The sequence below is a fragment of the Pyrus communis genome, chromosome 10, assembly GCF_041283825.1.
Source record: "Pyrus communis isolate YQ-2024b chromosome 10, ASM4128382v1, whole genome shotgun sequence".
In the NCBI taxonomy this organism is placed as follows: domain Eukaryota; kingdom Viridiplantae; phylum Streptophyta; class Magnoliopsida; order Rosales; family Rosaceae; genus Pyrus; species Pyrus communis.
In genome coordinates, this window is record NC_142574.1 from 27475754 (window position 1) to 27497928 (window position 22175).

The 22175-nt window shown below is 36.4% G+C and overlaps 3 protein-coding genes and 1 pseudogene across 7 annotated transcripts; all 4 read left to right on the forward strand.

The window, feature by feature from the left end:
- Positions 1–1821: 1821 nt before the first annotated feature.
- LOC137729485 (putative germin-like protein 2-1) lies at positions 1822–2593 on the forward strand. The gene is made up of 2 exons (XM_068468447.2): positions 1822–1945; positions 2058–2593. Exons 1-2 carry the CDS (start codon positions 1837–1839, stop codon positions 2591–2593), a joined length of 645 nt encoding a protein of 214 aa, XP_068324548.2. The 5' UTR covers positions 1822–1836.
- A 2567-nt stretch (positions 2594–5160) lies between these two features.
- On the forward strand, positions 5161–5957 carry LOC137730024 (putative germin-like protein 2-1; annotated as a pseudogene). Its single transcript, XR_015952521.1, has 2 exons — positions 5161–5294; positions 5422–5957. The product of XR_015952521.1 is annotated as a putative germin-like protein 2-1 (transcript).
- A 2833-nt stretch (positions 5958–8790) lies between these two features.
- LOC148693815 (putative germin-like protein 2-1) lies at positions 8791–9573 on the forward strand. Of its 2 annotated transcripts, none has more exons than XM_088678276.1 (2): positions 8791–8914; positions 9024–9573. In XM_088678276.1, the coding sequence occupies exons 1-2, from the start codon at positions 8791–8793 to the stop codon at positions 9557–9559; spliced, it is 660 nt and encodes a 219-aa protein (XP_088534402.1). In that variant the 3' UTR covers positions 9560–9573. The 2 variants fall into 2 exon arrangements, with proteins under 2 accessions (XP_088534402.1, XP_088534403.1); XM_088678277.1 differs by having other exon boundaries at positions 8791–8902.
- A 3334-nt stretch (positions 9574–12907) lies between these two features.
- On the forward strand, positions 12908–16620 carry LOC137730049 (putative germin-like protein 2-1). 3 transcript variants are annotated; one of them, XM_088677711.1, is made up of 3 exons: positions 12908–12922; positions 15850–15949; positions 16085–16620. In XM_088677711.1, exons 1-3 carry the CDS (start codon positions 12908–12910, stop codon positions 16618–16620), a joined length of 651 nt encoding a protein of 216 aa, XP_088533837.1. The 3 variants fall into 3 exon arrangements, with proteins under 3 accessions (XP_088533837.1, XP_088533836.1, XP_088533835.1); XM_088677710.1 differs by lacking the exon at positions 12908–12922 and having other exon boundaries at positions 15793–15961; XM_088677709.1 differs by lacking the exon at positions 12908–12922 and having other exon boundaries at positions 15793–15949; positions 16064–16620.
- The last annotated feature ends 5555 nt before the right edge of the window (positions 16621–22175 follow it).

Here is a 22175-nt window from a genome sequence, read left to right on the forward strand (position 1 = left end):
TGCATCGTGTTATCGTCTTAGTTTCTCAGTTAATTTGTGTAAAATCGTTATGTCTGTTGGCTTAATTCGAATGAGTGATTGTCTGATGCGAACTAGTCCATTCCATTTTTGTTCCATCTGTTTTTCAGTAGGGAAAAATATATCAGAGAAGAAAAATATATTAGAGAAAGAAGGGAGGAAGAGAGGGAGGAAGAGTTTAGTTTATTAAAACTAGCAAATGAGCACACAGTCTGTGTGAACAACCGTCCATCTCCTCCCCACGTTATCTTCAAGTGCAACCACTTCAGTTCATTCAAACTATCCAAAAAAACATCATGATTTCATTTACGTGTATGAAAAAAATAATAGTGGGATAATTTCTCTTATTAAGTGCACATTTTTTATCTTATGTAAATATTTTGATATAAAATTACTATTTTACCCTTCTTATGTAAATATTGTGTATCAAAAGTGAGGGCGAAATAAGAAAAAATGGGAAAAAGTTCAAAAGATACAAAATTATTATTTTGCCCTCCTCATGTCAACATTGTGTATTCAAAAGTGAGGGCAAAATTGGAAGAAAAGTATGCAAAAAGTTGACAAGCCCTCTTCTCTTAATGGAATAGATAGATAAGTCTAGTTCTTCAGTTTTTGTCTTTTTAATGATAAGATTTATTATAAAAGTTAAATTTCTTCCTAATTATCTCTTTAATTATTTCTTCTTAATTCTTTTGTTTTGTTATTTCCTATTCTTCTTCCTGCTCTAAACCCTATTTATCGTTTTATTCTTAATTTTTATAATCAACCTATATCACAGGGTAATTGTATTTATCTACTATGACATTTTTTTAAAATTTTTTATAATCATCTTGTATCACAAATTGATGTGTCTTGCTTGTAGGTATATTATGCTTTTGTACCTTTTAGGTAGGTTTCATATCTCATTTATATGTATAATAGACATTCACATATTTGTTACTTGAGTTAGCGTCGTATGTTTCAGATGGATTTGTGTTAGTATATCAGTTTTTTGTTAAAAGATTTTAAGAATTTATTGGAATTAAAAGATGCATAAAATTTGAAAGATTTTAATTCATTTCTTATATTTAAAAAAATAATAAAAATAAAAAAAATAAAGAGAAGATGATATTAGCTAATAACCATGTTAATTTTTAGATTCAGATCCCCCTAAAAAAAATATAAAGAATAACACAATTTTTATTATTATTACTGTTTACAATTGTCTTCATGTGCAATTTGTAGTATATGCAATTTATAGTTTTTATTTAATTATTGTATATCACATACACTGCCTTTCATCTGTCATTTCTTTTCATATTTCCATCTTTCTTATTGTCTGTTTTCAGTTTAAAACAAACAACAAACACAACAAATGCACAAACATACACACCGCTGATTTTTCCTATAAAATTGAAGCAATTAATGTATCAATATCAAGGCATATAATAATTATAAGTTTATTAGTTCTTAATTCCAAAGAAAACGAAATTTAGTTCTTAATTGTTTTATATATGAGTAATGCAAGCTTCCATATATAAACTTTGACTTGGCAATTCTTAATTTCTTAACATATACGGAAAGTTATAATTTCAATGCCGGCAACGATCGATGCCACCACCTGAATAAAACGATGTAATAGATGACAAGCTTTGAGTTAAACAAAAAGATTTTCACACACGGTTAGAAGCCAGACTTTTTCAGTGCACTAACAATACGAGCTCCCACTCTCTCTATAAAGGCAGCAACATGCTAGGTCTTTATCCACAATTCAAGTTTACTAATTTCCTTACAAAGTTTAAGCAAATCAAAGAGAGCAAAAGATTTTTCGAAATTCCAATGGCTTCTCAGCTTCTTTTGTTGGCATTCCTTGCCATATCTTCTTCCATTGCTTTGGCATCTGACCCAAGTTCTCTTCAGGATTTCTGTGTCGCGGATAAAGCCTCAGGTACCTAAGCTAAAATCATATTTATATTTGAACATGTGTGTACATAATATCAGTCAGCTAGCTAGTAGGAATTATATTAGTTTCTAATGTATTTTTTCCATCATGATTTCAGTATCCGTGAATGGTTTTGCGTGCAAGGACTCCAAACTCGTTGATGCCAATGACTTCTTCTTCAGCGGACTTCACCTACCGGGCAACACATCCAACCCAGTTGGCTCACGGGTGACCCCTGTTAATGTAGTCCAAATTCCAGGACTTAATACTCTTGGTATCTCCGTGGTGCGTATTGATTATGCCCCATGGGGTACTAATCCTCCACACACGCATCCTCGTGCTACTGAAATCTTGACAGTTCTGGAAGGGAGCCTCCAAGTGGGTATTATCACTTCCAACCCTGAAAACCGTCATATCACCAAGGTGCTTCAGAAGGGTGATGTGTTTGTATTCCCAGTAGGTCTTGTTCATTACCAACACAATGTTGGAAATAGTAATGCAGTTGTCCTTGCTGCTCTCAGCAGCCAAAACCCAGGTGCCATTACCGTTGCAAATACAGTATTTGGATCAAAGCCTGACATCCCTGCTGATGTTCTTGCAAAGGCTTTCCAAGTGGATAGCAACGTGGTCTTCAATTTGCAGGCAAAGTTTTAGAGTTCCATTTGGAAGGATCACCGATTCAATTGAAAGGGATCCGACTTACAGTTCATTTGATGTTTGCAATGTACTGTTTAGAAAATTGTAAAGGTTTACTTATCAGTACAGTGAGCATGTTAGTCTGCTATTTTGTAATTTTTGTTATTTTAAGAACAAGGGAGTACTGTAATTGTGTTTGATTCTCATACTTCAAGAGGATAATTGATTTCTCCTCATATAGAAATATAATCAAAGCTGGTCTATTTTGCTTTATTTGTTGAAGAAGAATCATGGACAGTACTTCTAGCTCATGAAAATAATTTTTTAAGTTGACTTGTTATGTAAACAAACAGATTTTTATTACAAATAACATAGACGATTAAGCGATTAGCTCCTTGGTGTAGGACATTTGAGTCTACGGCAGAAAGTAGCTAGGGAGGCCTTTCCTCCAAGAGTTTCGAAATCTACCCATGTTTCAACCTTTCCGGAACTCCAACTATGCATGAAAACCCTTTAAGCAATTGAAAGCTAGTTTCCGAACCAGAAATGTCTCTAAAAAATGCTGACAGATTTGCTTTATGTGAACTTCATTATATATCATTACTACACACATGTATGATTTTCCTTCTTTTGTGGCTATAGTTCAAGAAATCTGCCCTCCTTTTTTGATATTCATGTTTTTAACTAGCAATGGTTGAGCTTGTTTATAAAGAAGGGTTAAGCTAGGCAACAAATACAATTTTTGTTCAAAAAAAATAAAAAACAAATACAATTTAGATCAATATACAAATATCGATCATCTCGTTGGCAAAGCTTCTCCTCTTTGTTTTCACTATATAGAGGAAGTACATATAAAATTTGATGGTTTAAGCTACTACTTAGTACTGCGGTATAACAGTATTCTTCTTCACTTGTAAGTCATAAATCTTAGGTTCGAATCTTGTAGATAGGATTTATAAAGGATAATGCTAAGGTGACCAAAATTTTAAACCAAATGACATGTAACCAATAGGAAATAAGAACATTAACTAACACTTAAATATCAATCCAACCATCAGCCATCACACCATTTGGTTTACAAATTTAGTCTAAAAATTTGGTCTCCCTAGTATTACCCATTTAATAATATTTCATGTACTTCGATTATCTAAGAGTCATCATAAGTATTTGGTAAGCTAATTGGGTTCATGCATCACATTAATTTGGTTGATGAGTTCACTGTATGGGATGGGGGTAAAGCCTATAATTCATTGTAAGCTTAGATTTGTCAGGACAGTTTTTGGATGTCAAGTAAAAGTAAGAGTTTATTCTCTTCCATTCTATCAACTTGAGATTTCAGTAAGAATCAATAAGGCATAGATTTCTTTTATTCTTGACTATTTTCATCTCAACAAGAAATAAGGATTTATTGTAATGAAAATAGGGATATACACTACCTAACGAATTTAGACAAGGCTGACAAGCCATGTCTGCTGCTACAAGACCAGGTCAGACTGGATGGATACGTCTACTTATTAGATGATGATCTGCAGCCTAGATTAATGGACATTTTGGATGTCTGATATACTTTATCTGCATGGTGCGGAATGGTGTATGATTTCATTAAAGACGAAATGAATAGTAATTTAAGTAGTAGGTGGTTCCAACATATCATAAAATAATTGTCGGTATCAGATCGCATATTCAATATGAAGAAGTATAACATTTTTTAAAGTTTCATGCCTTTGTCTGCAAATTACATCATATTGATTATATATGTCCCCATTTACTCCACACTTTATCTTAGTTTGATCAAGTCAAAGCAAGACAACCCGCTTTCAAACCAAAGTTTCTTAAAGACGAAAAAGAAGCCTCCAATATCATGAATTGTCAATATTCTGTTTAATGCTTCCAGCCGCATATAGAATAGAATATTAACCATGTTGATAGAATATGATTGTCTGAATATGTATGAATCTATACACTCTATTAATTAGAGAAAAAGCAGAGTAATGTAGATGCTAATTAGAGTTTTTATAAATTTTATTCTAGAAAGCCAATTCAAATTTGTGAGTAATGTGATATTTCTTCATCAAATTTGACATGACAAGTAATTGCTATTACATTGTTTTTGTGTACCTGGAACACTGTCACACAATGTTATAATTCCATTCAAATTGTAACACTTGTATTTTATGATTATATTAATATAGCTTAAAAATGGAGCATATCAACTATTTCGTTTATTCATATGATAACACGTGAAAAAGTATATGCGACGAGTGTTTCAGCTATGACATAAAAATTTCTCGACATAAAGAGAGGAAACATTCCTCAATTCCAGCAGGCCCAGCAACAATGCCGGCACCTGAACAATAAAGTTAATCTGATAAGTGATGACATATACATGCACAAGTAGCAGCTTCCTACGAAAAACTTGTATTACGCGGTTACAAATTAAGACTAGACTTTTTCAGTTCATATGAAACAATACATGTGTGCAGGGATACTTCTCCCTATAAAAGCAGAGACATAGATAGGGTTTTAATCCACAATTCAAATTTATTCTCGCTCTCACAAAGCTTAAACAAAGTTGGTCTATCACTCTCTGCTTACTGTCTTGATCAAATGGCCTCTCAGTTTCTATTTTTCGCATCCCTTGCTGTAACCTTTTCCGTTGCTTTGGCATCGGACCCAAGTTCTCTTCAGGATTTCTGCGTGGCAGATGCAACGAGCTCAGGTAGCTAAAATTGTCTTTTCGTATATTTTCCGTACATGTCCCAAAAAATAAATACATGCATCATATATATATCAATTGGTAATTAGTATGTTGCTAATGTTAATGTACTTTTTCATCGTGGTTTCAGTACTGGTTAATGGTCGTGTTTGCAAGGACCCTAAGCTTGTTGAAGCCAACGATTTCTTCTTCAGTGGGCTTCACCTAGCAGGCAACACATCAAATGCAGTCGGTTCACGTGTGACTCCTGTTAGTGTAGCCCAAATTGGAGGACTTAATACCCTTGGCATCTCCGTTGCGCGTATTGATTTTGCCCCATGGGGTCTTAACCCTCCACATACACACCCTAGAGCTACTGAAATTTTGACAGTCCTGGAAGGGAGCCTCTAAGTTGGTTTTGTCACCTCCAATCCCGAAAACAACCTCATCACCAAGGTGCTTCAGAAGGGTGATGTTTTTGTGTTCCCAGTAGGTCTTGTGCATTTCCAGCAGAATGTTGGACATGGTAATGCAGTTGCCATTGTAGCTCTCAACAGCCAAAATCCAGGTGTCATTACCATTGCAAATGCTGTATTTGGATCAAAACCTGATATCCCTGCTGATATTCTTGCAAAGGCTTTCCAACTGGATACAAACGCAATCTACGGTCTTCAGTCCAAGTTTTAGAATAGATTCCGATTTGGAACTTCTGATTCAATCAAAGAATTTCATAGTTCATTTGAAGTGTCTTTAGAAAATTGTTACAGTTTGTTTTTCATTGCACGTCATGTTGGTCTATTGTTTTGTTTGATTCAGAAGATAATTTGTCTATGTTCATTGGAAACGTGATCAAGTTGTTACTTTGTTTCATAATTCTATTATTAAAGTGGAAGTTCCATATGTTGAGTAAAACATCAGTGCTTTGAGTTTGGGAAACTTTTTCTGTCTTCATATTCTACACTTTTCAGTCTTAATTTTAGACTCATAATCTTGAACCAACTATAATGTTATGAGGTATATGTAACCAGATAAATTATTTGGATTAATTTGCTTGAGCTGTTACATGATAATTTATCGTTGTACTCCAAGTTGATATGTTGTTTTGTTTGATTATTTTCCTTACATTTTGTGGCCTGGTCTTGTAGTGTTGAACTTTTTACTGCTATTTTAGGCCTTTTCTCTATTGTATTCTGCTTTTTTTAGCCTTTCTCTCGTTCATTGTTCAGTTCAATACTCAACGTCAAGTCCCCAATAACAGTAGCTGCCAGCCTACTACGCTTGAGATTCAATTCTGCATTGCTTCGATTTATTATTCTCCACAAGAAAACATAATAACAATAATATAAGCCAACTCAATGACTGTTGGAACGGAAAATTTTGGGTGTTTCTATTCTCCTCCAACGAGTAATTTTGAACACGTTGAGAAGCTTTAGATATTATCTTCGCTTGTCTTCAATGAGAGCATGAGGACGGGGGACTTGCAATAAAACACTTTGACGCTCAAGTTTGTGTTCGTTCAAGACGCTTGTAAAATATAGAACAATCTCATACCTCCCTCTTCTTCCCCTGTTATGGTGGAATTCTAGGCCTTTTATAGGCATGTAGTCTTGGGCTCCAAGTCCCACTTTCCTTCTATGATCTCCATGTTCCATGGAGTGGGCATTATGTCTTATACAAGATTAAAAATTGATTTTAGTCCTTAGACTCTATTTAATATCTCTCTTTTTTATTTATAATTTTATGATGTTCATAAATTAAATTGCATGAAAATATTATAAATTTTAATTCTTATTATGGTAAGTATCTTATATAAGAAAATATTTTCGTAGAAATTTTTTGGTACACTTATGTTTTTGCATATTTTATTATGTGCCACTAATCCATTACAATGTATTTAGGTATAAATATTTTGATACTCTAGGTTAGTATAATAAGTTTAGGTATGGACATTTCGGTACACTAGTTTAGTATAATATACTTAGGTACCGATATTTCGGTACACTAGCTAGTATCATATATTTAGGTACGAAATTTTCGGTATAGTTATGTTTTTGCATATTTTCTTATGTACCACTAATTCACTACAATATATTTAGGTACGGACATTTCGGTACACTAATTTGGTAAAATATATTATGATACGGACGTTTAGGTACACTAATTAGAGGAAGTTAAATAAAATTAATGAATTAAAATGTATATAATAATAAATTTAAAATTTGATGTAATGATAGTAAATAAGATATCTATTAAATATTAAAATAAAAGTATAATATGAACTTGAATTAAGTACACATTAAGGGACTAAAATCAATAGCCAATCTAACACCAGGTTTTAATTAAATTTTAATCTTCTTCAAGGATTAAAGTTCAAAAACCCACCTCATTTAAAAACAAAAAGAATAGTAGTCTAAGTACTAGGTGGTTCCAAAATATCGGATTTGGATCCTTTCCTGAGCTAATGGAGAGGATCCTCCCCATCAATCATCTTGGACCGTTGGATTTTTATCCAACGACTACAAATAGGGGGTTCCTTTAAAGTTATAATGATTGTAACCGTTAGATTAAAATTCAACGGCTCACGATAATTGATGAGAAGGATCCTCTCCATTAGCTCAGGAGAGGATCCAAGTCCCAAAATATCATCATAAAATAATAGTAATCTAAGTTTAACATTTTTTTAAGGTTTACTTTTGTATGCAAATTACATGTCTCCATCTACTCCAGATTTTATTTTAGAATAATGTTAAATAGATTATTTATTTAAACCATATTTTATAAATCATACGATGTATCTCTAAAATTCTTAGAGATTAGGATTTTAAAGAAGTTTATAACATTCTAGGTGTTTCAATTAGAAATTGATTTTAAAAAATTTGAGAAAGTTGAGGAATTAGAGGAAATTGGATACATTTTATGTCACATCCCAGTCTGGCTCCGTCGTAGGGCAATATTATCCACTTTAGGTCCCGACCACACCCTCACGGTTTTGTTTCTGGGAACTCACGAGAGAACTTTCCAGTGGATCACCTATCCTAGGATTGCTCTCGTCCAAACTCGCTTAATTTCGAAGTTGCAATGAAATTTGAAACCAGTGAGTTCCCAAAAGACCTCATGCTATATGAAAGTGGACATGTACATATAAGACACATCATCCCCTCTCTGTTGATCGATGTGGGATGTTACATTTTATTCCTAGAAATCCAATTCAAATTCTAGATAAAGGAAACATTCCTCGATGCCAGCAGGCCCAGCACCAATGCCGGCACCTGAAAAATAAAGTTATCAGATACGTGATGACATATACACAAGCAGCACCTTCCCATGAAAAATTTGTATTATACGCGGTTACAAATTATGACTGGACTTTTTCAATTCATAGGAAACAACACTTGCAGAGCTACTTCTCTCTATAAAAGCAGAGACATAGGTAGGGTTTCAATCCACAGTTCAAACTTATTCTCGCTTACAAAGTTTAAACCAAGTCGGCCAATCTCTCTCTGCTTACTGCCTTGATCAAATGGCCTCTCAGCTTCTATTTTTCGCATTCCTTGCCGTAACTTCTTCCATTGCTTTGGCATCTGACCCGAGTTCTCTTCAGGACTTCTGCGTGGCAGATGCAACGAGCTCAGGTACCAAGAATCGTTTTTTTTTTTTTTTTTGGTAGTACGTATTTCCAAAAAACCAAATACATGCACCGGATCAATTAATAATTATATACGCTGATGTTAATTTTTCTCATCATGGTTTCAGTACTGGTGAATGGTCGTGTTTGCAAGGACCCTAAGCTTGTTGAAGCCAACGATTTCTTCTTCAGTGGGCTTCACCTAGCAGGCAACACATCAAATGCAGTCGGTTCACGTGTGACTCCTGTTAGTGTAGCCCAAATTGGAGGACTTAATAGCCTTGGCATCTCCGTTGCGCGTATTGATTTTTCCCCATGGGGTCTTAACCCTCCACATACACACCCTAGAGCTACTGAAATTTTGACAGTCCTGGAAGGGAGCCTCAAAGTTGGTTTTGTCACCTCCAACCCCGAAAACAACCTCATCACCAAGGTGCTTCAGAAGGGTGATGTTTTTGTGTTCCCAGTAGGTCTTGTGCATTTCCAGCAGAATGTTGGACATGGTAATGCAGTTGCCATTGTAGCTCTCAACAGCCAAAATCCAGGTGTCATTACCATTGCAAATGCTGTATTTGGATCAAAACCTGATATCCCTGCTGATATTCTTGCAAAGGCTTTCCAAGTGGATACGAACACGATCTACGGTCTTCAGTCCAAGTTTTAGAAAAATTCCAATTTGGAACCTCTGATTCAATCAAAAGGGATTTGTAGCTCATTTGAAGTGTGTCTTTAGAATATTGTTACAGTTTCTTTTTCATGGCAGTCATGTTGGTCTACTGTTGTGTTTGATTCAAAAGATTTATTTGTTTATGCTCATAAGATGTGATGAATTTGTTCGTTTGTTTACTCTATCAATTTGTTCTTTTGTTTACTCCATTGCTCCCAGAAATAATAAAAGGAAATGTTCACTGTTGGGGTGAAAAAACTTAGAGTACACAACTCTAACACAAGTGTTGGAGAGACAATACAAGTAAACAAATTACTTGTATTACACAACCAAAATATTACAACACAAACTATCAAAGACACTCTTGAGAAGCTATGTCACTCACTCACTTTCTAGAGACAAACTCTAGAGCACTCACACTCTTACAAGACTATTCTTTCTTCTCACTCTCACTTGCTTGCTTGCTTACAAGCTTGCTTGGTTGGTTGCTTAGCACCACACCCATATTTATAGGGCATGTTTGCCGACTTTAAACATGCTAGAACTCTCTAGCTACTTATCATGCATTGCACCATCACCGACATAGGCTTTGCAATATCCATACAATACTACAAGCTGCTAGAACCTTCTAGCTTATTATGCATGCACACCTGACTTTATCATGCAAATTTGAACTAGAATGGTCTAGTTCATTTGCAGCTGGACAAAGCCTTCTAGAAGCTTCTACCTTCCAAGCTTGCTGCTTGTACTTGCTAGACTTTTCTAGGATCCAAACACCAACTGGGCTGGTGTTGATCTTCAACACTCCCCCTCAACACCAGCTCATTCTTTCCTTCATGCCGAGTTGACGACGAAGCTTTTTCTTGAACACTCATTTGCATGATATGGGTTTCACATCTCTTCGCTTTGGCACTAGATTCCAAGCTTGATTTAGCTCGACTGTAGTGATCTCTTCTCCCAACTTTGAGCCACTCAGGTTTAACTGTTTCTTTTTCTATGGTTGTGTTGGCATATTTAGGATTTTGCTTCCTAATTCTTGTTGACCTCCTTAGTTGTGATTGTGGAGTTGATACTTCCACTTCACTAGGTCTATCTTCTTCTGGTTGTTGATATATGTCAGCTTGGCAAGGGTTTTGGGGCACTGCTTGCTCAACATCATCACCATCAAGCGAATCTTCAGACTCATCTGGTCTCGACTGGATTCGAACAATTTGCTCCCCCATCTTTTGTTGCAACTTATCTTCTATCTCTCTTGAATCAGGCAACGCCTCCTTTTCTGAGGACCACCAAGAAGATGCTTCATCAAACACCACATCTCGTGATGTGTAACACCTTCCATTCGTAGGATCACAACATTTCCACCCTTTTCTTTGGCTGTCGTATCCCACAAAGATACATCGGATTGCCTTCTTGTCAAACTTGCTACGTAAATGACTTGGAACAAATACGTAGCACACACAGCCAAAGACTCGAAAGTAACTAACTGTAGGTTTCATATCCCACAGTTTCTCAAAGGGTGAGACAAATTCTAACCTGGGTTGAGGAAGCCTGTTGATCACATAAGCTGCAGTTCTCATTGCTTCGGCCCAAAACCTTCCTGGTACATTCTTGGCATGGAGCATACTTCGACATATTTCTGCAAGATGCCAGTTCTTTCTTTCCGCTACGCCATTCTGTTGTGACGTATTGGCACAGGTGAACTGGTGACGTATTCTACATTCTTGTAGATACTGGGAAAACTCATTCGAGGTATATTCTCCTCCATTATCTGTGCGTATGCAACGGATCTTCTTTCCTACTTCTCCTTCAATTGTCTCCTTAAACTCTTTAAATTTTGAAAATGTTTCAGATTTTTCTTTCATAAAGAAAACCCACACATACCTCGAGAAGTCATCAATGAACGTCACCATGTACCGCATCCCACTTATCGATGGTTGCTTGACGGGCCCGAACACATCAGAATGAACCAACTCCAATGCCTCTTTCGCTTTAAACTTCGACTCTTCGTATGGTAGTTGATGTGCTTTACCATACTGGCATCCTGCACAAACCGTGTCTGTTCTCACGTCAAGCTGAGGTAGCCCCTTAAGCATTGACTTCTTCATCATCACATTTAGCTTGTGATAGCTAACGTGTCCCAATCTCATGTGCCATAAATCTGCTGTCTCGTTCTTCCTTGTCTTGTCTATGTATGCAGTTTCTGCTGACATTACATAGACTGACTGCAGTCGCCGTCCCTCCATTGTTGGCGTCCCTAAGATCTTGAGGTGTCGATACACCTTCACATCTCGTGGACCAAACAAGACATAATTTCCTAACGACGTCAGTTGCGGCACTGAAAGTAGATTTTTCTTCATACCTGGAACATGGTAGACATCTTGAAGCGGCACATGGTTAGTGCTGTATCGGGGCTCAATTACTGTTTTACCTATGTGAGCAATCGGTAGCCTCGAGTCATTAGCTGTCACCATTAAGTGGCCTCCTTTGTACTCAGTCAGACTTTGTAACTTTTTCTCATCACCTGTCATATGGTTTGAGCAGCCTGAATCCACGATCCAATCATTCTGGTAGTCAATTGACTACAGACTTGTTGCTGTGAGAGCTGATTTTTTCTTCTCTGTAGCAATATATGCTTCACCGTCCCATTCTTCCTCCAGGGCTAGAGACGCAATGACGTCCCAATCATCTTCAGTTTTCTTCTCTGAGTTGGCGACGTTACTTTCTGCAGGCCTTTTGAACCAGCAATCCTTCGCCATGTGGCCATTCTTTCCACAATTGTAACACTTGCCCTCAAATCTTTTATTATTCTGGGACTGACCACGGTTACCGTGATACTTCGGAGCTCCCCCTGGCCGAGAACTCCCTCCTCCTTGATGACCTTTTTCCTTGTCACCATTTCTTTTAGATCCACCACCAGCACGCTGCTTAAAACTGCCCTTACTTTTGGTGTAGAGCGCTTCCTCCTCACCTTTTAACGAGACCCCTCCCATTTGCTTTGCCAAAGCTTCTTGATCGGCAAGCAAATTCTCGAACTCAACAAGTGATGGTTGGGTCGGCCATCCTTGTACAGCGGCAACGAAGCCTCGATATTCGGGTCTCAATCCATGGATAATTATTCTTTTTATCCTGGATTCTACAATGGCAGCACTAGGATCTAATTCAGAAATTTCACGGCAAATAGACTTTACCTTGTGGAAATACTGCGCAATCGTCATGTCCCTTTGGGCCACTGATAACAACTCATTCTCGAGAAGCTGCAGTCTTGTATCGTTCCTCTTTGAAAAGAGTGTGGCGAAGGTGTCCCATGCTTCTTTTGGTGTCTTGGCCTTCCGTATGTGCTCTAACATGTCATCTTCAACTGTGGTTTTTAAGGCAAACATGGCCTTACCTGCCTTGATCTTCCACTTCCTCAAAGCGCTGCTGGTGTCTTCTCCTGGCTGTGTAACTTCATTACCGCCGACGACATCCCAAAGATCTTGGCCTTGTAGGTAAGACTCCATACACGTCGCCCACGTGTTGTAATTTTTGTTGTTCAACTTCTTGATTCCTCCAACAACTTGAAGATCTCCCATCGTGTCGGCAGAGCTTCGATAAGCCAAACAAGATTAACAAATAATCTTGCGAAGTACTAAACTTCTCACGATTCTCAAAAGCTTTAATAGAGACGGTCCCTAATCGTACCGCTCTGATACCAATTGTTGGGGTGAAAAAACTTAGAGTACACAACTCTAACACAAGTGTTGGAGAGACAATACAAGTAAACAAATTACTTGTATTACACAACCAAAATATTACAACACAAACTATCAAAGACACTCTTGAGAAGCTATGTCACTCACTCACTTTCTAGAGACAAACTCTAGAGCACTCACACTCTTACAAGACTATTCTTTCTTCTCACTCTCACTTGCTTGCTTGCTTACAAGCTTGCTTGGTTGGTTGCTTAGCACCACACCCATATTTATAGGGCATGTTTGCCGACTTTAAACATGCTAGAACTCTCTAGCTACTTATCATGCATTGCACCATCACCGACATAGGCTTTGCAATATCCATACAATACTACAAGCTGCTAGAACCTTCTAGCTTATTATGCATGCACACTTGACTTTATCATGCAAATTTGAACTAGAATGGTCTAGTTCATTTGCAGCTGGACAAAGCCTTCTAGAAGCTTCTACCTTCCAAGCTTGCTGCTTGTACTTGCTAGACTTTTCTAGGATCCAAACACCAACTGGGCTGGTGTTGATCTTCAACATTCACTACCATATTTTGTGCCTTATGCCATAGAATTTCAAGTAAAACATGAGTGCTTTGGAAAACTGCTTCTGTGTTTAGACCAAAAATGAAAAGGCTTTTCATTTCCTTTTAAGGTTGCAAAGTGGACTTCATTTAGAGGCGCAAAACCCAATCCAAGGAGAATAACTTCTCTGAAGAATATCGGTGTACTTCAATCCCTAAATATTCACGTCAGTTGACAAGGCTCTGCTCAATGTGCCTCATACTATCGCCTAACTGTCATGGTGTCCAATTTTGAGCCAAGGATGGAACCAGTGGTATCAGATTATCAATCCTGCTAGTACCTATCATGCAGAGGCCTAGCAACAGAGTAACCACTGAAGAGTATGTTCCTCCAAGAATCGATTCTGAATTCATTCTTGCAAACGTCAAACCTCCTTTAATCAAAAGATTGGTTGCACACTTACAGTAAACCTCCTCCCCCTCGCTTGGCCTAACAGGACCAATAAACATGTGACACCTCCAACTTTTAACATTCATCATTTTTGAAAACTATAAATTATTTTCAAAATGAATACCAAGCAACCCTAAGCAATTGAAAGTGCATGGTTGCCACTAGCTAGTTTCCAAAGCAGTAATGTATATCGAAATGCTGGTAGATTTGTTTGGTATCCTTTCTTTTGTGAATATAGTTCAAGGAATCTGCCATACTCTTTTCCATATTCATGCTTTTAGAAAAGCTTGAGCTGGTTTATGAAGAATGGTTAGCTAGGCAACAAATGTACATATACAATATCTATGGAAAGATCATCTCCCATGCAAAGCTTCTCCTTTTTGTTTCTCAAACTATATGTAGGAAGTACATATACATAAATCTGTACGTCACATTGAGTTTTCCACATAATTAACATGGTCCTCATTATTTCAAAACTCTACCCACTGAGAGTCGAATAATAAACCTTAAGCCCAAAATAAATGGTGGAAGCCTGGAAGTTATCAATTGCATGTCTGCAAACTGCACCATATAATAATCAGCGGAACCAAAACCCATACTCTCAACAAGCCTCCTCATGTGTGGAGCGTGTGGCCATTGAGCCTAATTAACACGGGATTACCCTTGCTATGAGAAATGGATGCGTATCTATTTTGTTAGGGCAGCCTAGATTAATAATGCATTTCTGATGTCTGATGTACTTAGGGTTTATCTGCATGGCCGAATGTGTAATATGATTTCATTTAAAAACAAAAAGAATAGTAATCTAAGTACTAGGTAGTTCCAAAATATCATCATAAAATAATAGTAATCTAAGTTTAACATTTTTTTAAGGTTTACTTATGTATGCAAATTACATGTCTCCATCTACTCCAGATTTTATTTTAAAATAATGTTAAATAGATTATCTATTTAAACCTTATTTTATAAATCATACAAAGTATTCCCTAAAACTCTTAATTTGTTTTAGTCAAAGCAAGACACTAACTTTTAAACCAAAATTTGCTTGAAAACAAAAAGAAACCTCCAATATATGAATCGTCCATAATATTCTATTTAATGCTTCCAGTTGCATATAGAATAATAGAATATATTAACCATATTGATAAAATAAGATTGTCTGAGTAAAATACATGTCTATAATTGTTTGAAATATATATATTCTTTTTGTTAGAGAACGAGCAGAGAAATAGGTGTTAATTAGTAGTAGTACATTTTTTTTCCTAGAAATCCAATTCAAATTCTAGAGAAAAAGGAAACATTCCTCAATGCCAGCAGGCCCAGCACCAATGCCGGCACCTGAAAAATAAAGTTATCAGATACGTGATGACCTATACACCAGCAGCACCTTCCCATGAAAAATTTGTACAATACGCGGTTACAAATTAAGACTAGACTTTTTCAGGAAACAACACACGCAGAGATACTTCTCTCTATAAAAGCAGAGACATAGGTAGGGTTTCAATCCACAGTTCAAACTTATCCTCGCTCACAAAATTTAAACCAAGTTCGCCAATCTCTCTCTGCTTACTGCCTTGATCAAATGGCCTCTCAGCTTCTGTTTTTCGCATTCCTTGCCGTAACTTCTTCCATTGCTTTGGCATCTGACCCGAGTTCTCTTCAGGACTTCTGCGTGGCTGATGCAACGAGCTCAGGTACCAAGAATCGTTTTTTTTTTTTTTTTTTTTTTCTTTCATAGTATATATTTCCAAAAAAAAAAAACCAATACATGCATCGTATATATTAATAATTATATATGCTGATATTAATTTTTCTCATCATGGTTTCAGTACTGGTGAATGGTCGTGTTTGCAAGGACCCTAAGCTTGTTGAAGCCAACGATTTCTTCTTCAGTGGGCTTCACCTAGCAGGCAACACATCAAATGCAGTTGGTTCACGTGTGACTCCCGTTAGTGTAGCCCAAATTGGAGGACTTAATACCCTGGGCATCTCCGTTGCGCGTATTGATTTTTCCCCATGGGGTCTTAACCCTCTACATACACACCCTAGAGCTACTGAAATTTTGACAGTCCTGGAAGGGAGCCTCAAAGTTGGTTTTGTCACCTCCAATCCCGAAAACCGCCTCATCAGCAAGGTACTTCAGAAGGGTGATGTGTTTGTTTTCCCAGTAGGCCTTGTGCATTTCCAACAAAATGTTGGACACGGAAATGCAGTTGCCATTGTAGCTCTCAGCAGCCAAAATCCAGGTGTCATTGCCATTGCAAATGCTGTATTTGGATCAAACCCTGATATCCCTGCTGATATTCTTGCAAAGGCTTTCCAAGTGGATACGAATGCAATCTACGGTCTTCAGTCCAAGTTTTAGAATAGATTCCGATTTGGAACTTCTGATTCAATCAAAGAGATTCATAGTTCATTTGAAGTGTCTTTAGAAAATTGTTACAGTTTGTTTTTCATCGCATGTCATGTTGGTCTATTGTTTTGTTTGATTCAGAAGATAATTCGTTTATGTTCATTGGAAACGTGATCAAGTTGTTATTTTGTTTCATAATTCTATTATAAAAGTGGAAGTTCCATATGTTGAGTAAAACACCAGTGCTTTGAGTTTGGGAAACTTTTTCTATCTTCATAATCTACACTTTTCAGTCTTAATTTTAGACTCCTTAATCTTGAACCAACTATATTGTTATGAGGTATATGTAACCAGATAAATGATTTAGTTTAATTTGCTTGACCTGTTACATGATAATTTATTCATGCCCAATTACGTTGTACTCCAAGTTGATATGTTGTTTTGTTTGATTATTTTCCTTACAATTTGTGGCCTGGTCTTGTAATGTTGAACTTTTTACTGCTATTTTAGGCCTTTTCTCTATTGTAGTCTGCTTTTTTTTAGCCTTTTACCCTCGTTCATTGTTCAGTTCAATACTCAACATCAAGTCCCCAATAACACTAGCTGCCAGCCTGCTACGCTTGGGATTCAACTCTGCATTGCTTCGATTTGTTATTCTCCAAAAGGAAAAATAATAAATATAGAACGATCTCATACCACCCTCTTCTTCCCCCCTTATGGTGGGATCTTCAATGGGAGCCCCGGAGAGGACCTGCAAGAAAACACTCTGATCGTCAAGTCAGTATTTGTTCAAGACGCTTGTAAAATATAGAACGATAGCTCTTCTTTCCCCGTTAGGGTGGGATTCTAGGCCTTGGCATTCAAGTCTCACTTTCCTTCTATTTCTCCAAGTTCCATGGGGTTGGCATTATGTTGCTTGATTGTAGCTCCACTCCTCATATTTGGCGTGCTAGTAGCTTGTTTAGTGGAGGAATACATTTTTTGCTCCCAGTGTTGCAGAAGGGTGATGTGTTTGTTTTTCCAATTGGACTTGTGCACTATCAGAGATATGTAGGTTCTTGTAGTGCTGTGGCTATTGCAGCTCTCAGCAGCCAAAATCCTGGTGTGATGATAATTGCCGGTTCTGTTTTTGGGCTCAGTCCTAGTATTGTCAATGACATTCTTGTGAAGGCATTATGTTGATAAAGGTGTTGTCAGCTACCTCCATTCCATATTGTAAATATTTTAAATTCTTCCCCGCTATTAAATTATTTTGTACTGTGATCAACAAGAGAAATATGCAAGATACTGATGGAAGAAAATCGAGGTTCTATCATAAAATTAATTGGCAATGTGGAGAGTAGCTCAATTACTTATAAACACATGCAAGATCCCTTCTTTCTCGATGTCAAATTCATACTCTCAACACGCCCCCCCTCAGTGTGACAAATTTTCTAGTCTAACACACGAACAAGACAAATTGGGTCATGTAAAGCCTATGTGGCCGTTGGACTTCACACATGAGACAACATGCTCTGGTACCATAAAGAAAGTTGATATTTTACCATAAAACCAATTCACAATGTGAGAATTGCCCAATTTACCTTGGTGAATTAAAAATTAGGTGAATTTTCCTTGTATGATACTTTTATGTTATTCAAATTTCAAAGTACTACTCTAACTTACAAGAAGGGAGATTGAATTTAGCTGCAAGGAAGCGGGTACTGTCTTGACCAATTAGCCTAACTCAATTTTCACATATGCTTACTCTCTTATGTTACGTGGTTTGAAATAAAGGAATAATTGGGCTATATTGGGAAGGAAAAATAAACCATGTGTTTATTGGTTAAATTAAGATCTTCAAGGAAAGCCCATGCCAAATGGAATTGCAATTTGATTGAGATTTCAAGGTCTTAAAATAGTAAAGATCTTTTTTTTTTAAAAGAAAACTAACAAAAAGGGCTTGAAAACTTTAAGTTTTAACAATAAAGACAAAATAAAGGGTAAAATGAATAGTACCATAATTGACTTTTTAATGTAAAAATGTGGTTTTTCGTTAAAATGAACAGTAGCGTAGGTTTTTCGTTAAAACTCTATTTTCTTAAATCTATTATATATAAAGATAATGGAAAAGGTGAATAGTGATTTGGTGTTATCATGCTTCAACAAAAATATTTGAACAAAAATGCCCTCAAAACAAAAAACTTCAAAGGCATTCCAAAATAATACATCAAATAACGTAGGGGCATTTTAATCATTTTAACATTATTTCTTTAATAATTTACTTTTTGGTGTTTTTATTTTTTTTTAAATTAGTACCTCACAATAAACTAACAATAATGTGATTCAATTTCTTTATTTTTAAACATGTTCAAAACATCTTGAGAGGCATGTAATGCCGGTTATAAAAAAAGTTTTTCGCACGCGGATAACAATGTGATTAAATAAGTTATCAAATAATTGTTTTTTTTTTAACAAACAATATTATCTACACTAAGGGAGAGGAGGTGGGTTTAACCTCACAATGGGCTAGCAATAATGTGATTCAATCAGTTATTTATTAAATATCATTTTCTCTATTTTTAAACATGTTTAAAACATCTTAAGGGACGTGTAGTGCTGGTTATAAAAAATGTCTTTCTCACACGGATAACAATGTGATTAAATTAATTGTCAAATGTTTTTTTTAAATAAACAATATTATCTATACTAAGGGGGAGGAGGTGGGTTTAGCCTCACAATAAGTTAGCAATAATATGATTCAATCAATTGTTTATTAAATATTATTTTCTTTATTCTTAATGTAAATTCTATAGAGACCAATTTTATTATGTGAATTCAGCTGCTTTAATTGGTTTATGAGGAATTTCTTCTAGCATGATCTAAAATTATTCATTTACTTCAAATATTTGACTTTCCTCTTGTCAATTTATGCATATAAATACATTTAAAACATATAGGTCGTGAGTAGCACGTCGTGATTAAAAAAATGGCTTCTGCACGCGCTTGAGCGTGAAGACTAGTTACTAATTAAGATGATTAAAGTTGCCATACATGTATCAAAGATCTGTGATTTATCTGGTCAGTCTTAGAACCAGATGAAGAAAAGAGTAACTCTTATGTCAAATGGGAGATAAATTAGGGGCTGACATAAAGTCCCTTTCATTCTTACTGCATATTCTTCACTTTTCTGCCCAACTTTTTTTCTTTTGCCAGTCTTCCTTCCCCAACAACTCCCTAGGTTTTAAAACCCAACTCTCAATTCTACTCCCACAGCCAAAACAAAAGTACCATACAAGATATGGAAGGGGTTTGCTTTCAATCCTTACAATATGGAATGCACTTTTCTGCCCAACTTTTTTTCTTTTGCCAGTCTTCCTTCCCCAACAACTCCCTAGGTTTTAAAACCCAACTCTCAATTCTACTCCCACAGCCAAAACAAAAGTACCATACAAGATATGGAAGGGGTTTGCTTTCAATCCTTACAATATGGAATGCTAAATCTGCGTCTAGTCTCATTGCTAGTACTGGAACTGGTGTTTGTATTATCAACTACATCAACTGTTGAAGCTTAAAAAGACTTCACTACTTTGGAGATGTTTATCTCACAAAGAAGAATGTAATGCAGCGGAATTGATAGGCAAGAGACAGAAAGAACACTCAAAGTATTACATAAAATTTTTATTCTCACACAAACTTAATACAAGAGGAAACACTCAAACACTCTTACGCTTCTTCACTCTTCTTCTCACTTCTTGCTTTCTTTCTTAGTTTTTACATCACAACACCACACATACCTATATTTATAGGCATACTTTGCAGACTTACTACTGCCCACCGTCTTTGGGAACCACACAAATTTACAATAAGCTAGACCTTTCTAGCATGCAAATCGACATTGGCTTGCATAATGTCCTCACAATTTTTCTAGAACTTTCCAGTGCATGATCATACACACTCCCACCGACTTACAAAACTTTGCTAGAATTCTCTACCATATGCGTGAATCTTTCTTTGTGCATAGGCTGGATCAATTCTCTTGGGCCAAGACAAGATTATCATTCAACATCAACAACATCCGGAGGAGATCATAGTCAATTCCTCCTGCCTCCTAAGCCCTGCCTGTCTGCTCCGACCGCTGCGGTAATGTCACAATTCCCTATCCATTTGGCATGGCCGAAGGTTGTTACCGCGGACCAGAATTCTGTATCAATTGTACTTCTACTACTCCTGCTGACATTAATGTTAATGTCGACGAACCATCAATAAGGCCAATACCTCTGGTGAGGGCTAAAGACAGTCTAGTGAGGGTTACTAACATATCTCTTGATGGTGAGTTGCACATTTTGCAACCTATAGCCCGTAAATGCGGTAACAAAAATTGGAAGGAAAGTAGACTCTCCCTGCCCAATCCTTTCACCATATCCGATTCCAAAAACAAGTTCTTGGCCGTTGGCTGCAATGCTGCAGCATATATTGATGGTTACCGCCGGTGCCCAAACCTACACGGAGGCCCTGACAAAGAAATAATTCTAGCTTCATATGCTGTCTCTGTTGCCTGGTGCTCTGTTGATGATACTGATGCAACAACACCACCAGCTAGGCCCGGTACACATTGATAATGTGAACATGCACAAAACTACATCGGGTTGTGTACTAAGATGTGATTTATTTTTTGAATTAGATGTTATAACTTATAATAAACACCATAAGATAGTAATAGGGTAACAAATCTACCAAAACTCAAACGTGATGATCATGAACTAAAGTTGCGTCTTAATTAAAAGACACGTCTGCTCAATTAACATCACGGGGCATAAAATGAAAAAGTCTTAACACATCCATGTTAGATCAATTCCCGAAGTTTTGATGCACAATAAAAACTGCTTAGCTATTAGTTTGCCTATAAAATGTGCAAAAACGATATACTTTTTAGCCACAGTTCAATGGAAAGTGAATCGTCATCGGCAACTTTTGTATCTAATAAATATCCACGATTAAAAATATTCATTGATATACCAAAAGTAATCATGGACGTACCCATTTTTCTACCACAGATAGGAATATAGAGGCTAGAAGATTCTCATTTAATAAAAACATACCAAACTCATTAAACACTCTAACCAAAAGCTCATACCAAGTATTAAGCTAATTAGTGCTCTAGAAATTTAGAGATGTCAAATGATGAAGAAAAGGAAGAGGAAGAGGAAGAGGAAGAGGAAGAGGTTTGGATGACTACGAAGAGTAGATGGGGGTGCAAAATGACAACCATGGGAGATGGAAGGATTTTTTTAAAGAGAGAGAGAAGGGGATTTGCTCCATGGAGATGATGGATTGGTTAAGGTTTTATTTTTAAGTAGATTGAGTTGGGGGTAAAAAGAAGTTTGATTGAGTTGAGTTTTGATAAGTAAAGACGGTTTCGGAAATAATGTTGAGATACAAAATATGTGTTCAAATAAAATTTCCTTTTCAACAACTAGTTTCTTAAAAAAAAGAACAGTAATGCTTTTCTTACCATGTTTTTATACCACATTTATATGTCACCTTATGTGGCATTTAATGTAGACAGCCACATCATTTAAATTAAT

Bases quoted from the DNA above. Each gene is read 5' to 3' on its own strand.
- LOC137729485 (XM_068468447.2), top strand. From the start codon at position 1,837: ATGGCTTCTCAGCTTCTTTTGTTGGCATTCCTTGCCATATCTTCTTCC. The intron at 1,946-2,057 runs GTACCTAAGCTA...TCATGATTTCAG, and splicing joins TGTCGCGGATAAAGCCTCAG to TATCCGTGAATGGTTTTGCG.
- LOC148693815 (XM_088678276.1), top strand. From the start codon at position 8,791: ATGGCCTCTCAGCTTCTATTTTTCGCATTCCTTGCCGTAACTTCTTCC. The intron at 8,915-9,023 runs GTTTTTTTTTTT...TCATGGTTTCAG, and splicing joins GAGCTCAGGTACCAAGAATC to TACTGGTGAATGGTCGTGTT.
- LOC137730049 (XM_088677709.1), top strand. From the start codon at position 15,838: ATGGCCTCTCAGCTTCTGTTTTTCGCATTCCTTGCCGTAACTTCTTCC. The intron at 15,950-16,063 runs GTACCAAGAATC...TGCTGATATTAA, and splicing joins GGCTGATGCAACGAGCTCAG to TTTTTCTCATCATGGTTTCA.